The sequence below is a fragment of a genome (genome assembly GCF_019968985.1).
Source record: "MAG: Porospora cf. gigantea B chromosome Unknown PgB_NODE_3955_length_2365_cov_127.429, whole genome shotgun sequence".
Taxonomy (NCBI): Eukaryota; Apicomplexa; class Conoidasida; order Eugregarinorida; family Porosporidae; genus Porospora; species Porospora cf. gigantea B.
In genome coordinates, this window is record NW_027178983.1 from 1 (window position 1) to 2,365 (window position 2,365).

General features: G+C 51.3%; 2 protein-coding genes across 2 annotated transcripts; one reads left to right on the forward strand and one right to left on the reverse strand.

Moving 5' to 3' along the window:
* Positions 1 to 83: 83 nt before the first annotated feature.
* KVP17_003128 (uncharacterized protein) lies at positions 84 to 792 on the forward strand (the record flags this gene model as incomplete). Its single annotated transcript, XM_068520078.1, has 2 exons — positions 84 to 187; positions 216 to 792. 2 exons carry the CDS (start codon positions 84 to 86, stop codon positions 790 to 792), a joined length of 681 nt encoding a protein of 226 aa, XP_068374751.1.
* Positions 793 to 1,851: 1,059 nt separating this feature from the next.
* Positions 1,852 to 2,268, reverse strand: KVP17_003129 (uncharacterized protein; the record flags this gene model as incomplete). Its single annotated transcript, XM_068520080.1, has 1 exon — positions 1,852 to 2,268. The coding sequence occupies one exon, from the start codon at positions 2,266 to 2,268 to the stop codon at positions 1,852 to 1,854; it is 417 nt and encodes a 138-aa protein (XP_068374752.1).
* Between the last annotated feature and the right edge of the window lie 97 nt (positions 2,269 to 2,365).

The window sequence follows — 2,365 nt, forward strand, 5'->3', positions numbered from 1 at the left end:
TCACCTTCTCTCTCGTGCGTGATGGGGCCGACCAACGATACTATCTTAAGCTTCGTCCCTTCGTCCGCGAGTTCCTATCCGCAATGAGTAAAGTTTGCACTCTGTGCATCCATACAAACGCCACTGAGGAGTACGCGCAGATCGTCGCGGACATCCTAGACCCTGACAGGGCCTTTTTCGGTGACCGGTGAGAGAAAGAGGTGAACAAAACGCAGCATTGCAGCACGGGATACGTTCGTGACAAACGACCTGCGCAAGGATATGTCAAGGTTGCTGCCTGATACTGACCCTAGAGAGATTGTAATCCTTGATGATCGAGATGACGTGTGGAGTCCCATATTCCATTCGGGCCTTATTAAGGTTCTCTTCTACAATTACTTCGAGACACACAAGCGGCAGATTTCGACAGCTTTTAGCAGGCATTCTTCTCTGCTGGCGCCCACTTTTGTGAAAGAAAGTCCTTTGGAGGACCTCGACTACCAACTACCCTATCTCCAAAGCGTCCTCACAGAGGTCTGCAGCCACTATCTGTTCCTCGCGAAACAGGGCTATGAGCCGCATGTCGGCGAACTTCTGCAGAGTCGGAAACGGTGCATCCTTTCAGGGTGCACGGTGCTTTTGACAGGGTTCAATAAGATGCCTGGTCGGTCCGAACATGGTCTGCACGACAGCGGCCCAATGTTCAAAGATAAACTGCTAGCTATGGGCGCTGAGGTGGTGGAAGGCTTCGGTCTACCGATCACACACATCCTCGTCATGAGAAGCACCCAAACGACGGAACTCGCCAAGTAGGCTCGCGCGTTACAGACAAAATACTCATTTTCCTCCAGATCGCAGAACCCCTCTGCATTTGTTGTTCATTCTCTTTGGGCGTTGACCTGCGAAGCGCTGTGGGATAGAGCTGATGAGAGACAGTTTCTCCTGAAGAACGTCCCCACGTCGTTACGAGACCGCCCCAGCACACAGCCGAATGCAGACGTGTTCACGGTTGTGGGGTCGGGCGGATTCCACACAGCTAGAAGCCTGGTGACGTCTCACGCTGACATCCACGCTCCAGCCAAGCAGGCCGAGGCCGGCAGAAAACGGACCCCGTCCCCGATGAATCATACTTGCACAAAAAGACAAAGATACTGAGTTATGGACCCCGGAAAAGTCGACTCAAGGTGCTACTTCTGCAGAGAAACCTCCGCTCAATTGAAGCGTCTTATGGCAGAGAATAACAGGCTACGAACCGCCAATCAGGTCTTGCTGAACAATCTCAAGTCGCTACACGCTACTGCGGTGGGAGAAATTGTCAAGCTGAGATCGGCAGTCTTCGGCGATCGCTAAGTAAGCCTTACTTTGTAAGCCTCGCCAAATGTTGTGAATCGCTAAAATCATGGCAGTGCCCTGTCAGCGAAAGCTTCTCCGTATCAGCGTTTGAAAGCCAGCATGATCAGCAAATCCAGCAGAATAATGTGGAGCAGCACAAGATGATCTGCGAATCCAGCAGCAGATGGTGGAGTTAGAATGTTGATCAATTGAACATAAAGTGGAGTAGTACGAGATGACCCGCAAAGCCAGCAGCAGCACAAGACGGAACAGATCAGTTGGAACATAACAGCGAAGCGTAAACCTTCCAGGGGTACCTTCGAAGTTTCGAAGTTCTGCTTGTGAACCTTCCGAGCTCTGCTCGTGAACCTTCCAAGCTCTGCTCGTGAACCTTCGAAGTTCTGATTGTGAACCTTCGAAGTTCTGCTCGTGAACCTTCGAAGTTCTGCTTGTGAACCTTCCGAGCTCTGCTCGTGAACCTTCTAATGACCCTTACATATCACCTCTGCTCGTGGGGAATGGTTGTGAAAGCCTACGCATTCAGAAATCGTAGAAGCGGCTTAGGATCGGAAACTTTCGAAGGACATGCTGAACGTTTGCATCGCTGCGGTCTGGAGGCCGATTAAGCGAGCGTTGGATCTCCTGATTTAGGGACCGGAACCTTCCTCTGGAACGGCACCCAGTCAGCTGAATCATACACGTCTCAAAGGCCTCCAAGTTCAAACCGCTGATGGGTATCTCGGGGAACCAGTTGTTAATCGACACCAAAGTGTGGTAAAATAGCACGCCTCCGGAAAGAGAAGGTCTGTCTAAAAACAGCCGCGGCGATCTCCACAGAGACAGGGACATGATCGCAACGAATGCTCGGGATATCTCTGTGACCTTTTCGTCAACAACAGGCAACAGCTCGAACAACCGTGAGAATTTGCCGATGAAATCGCACAAAGGCATTGCCATCCAAGAACCACCAATCTCCAGGTACTCTCTCTCCCACTGGTTGATAACGTGGTAGTCCAATGGGGTGACGGGGAAGAGGAATGACTTCTCAGAAGCC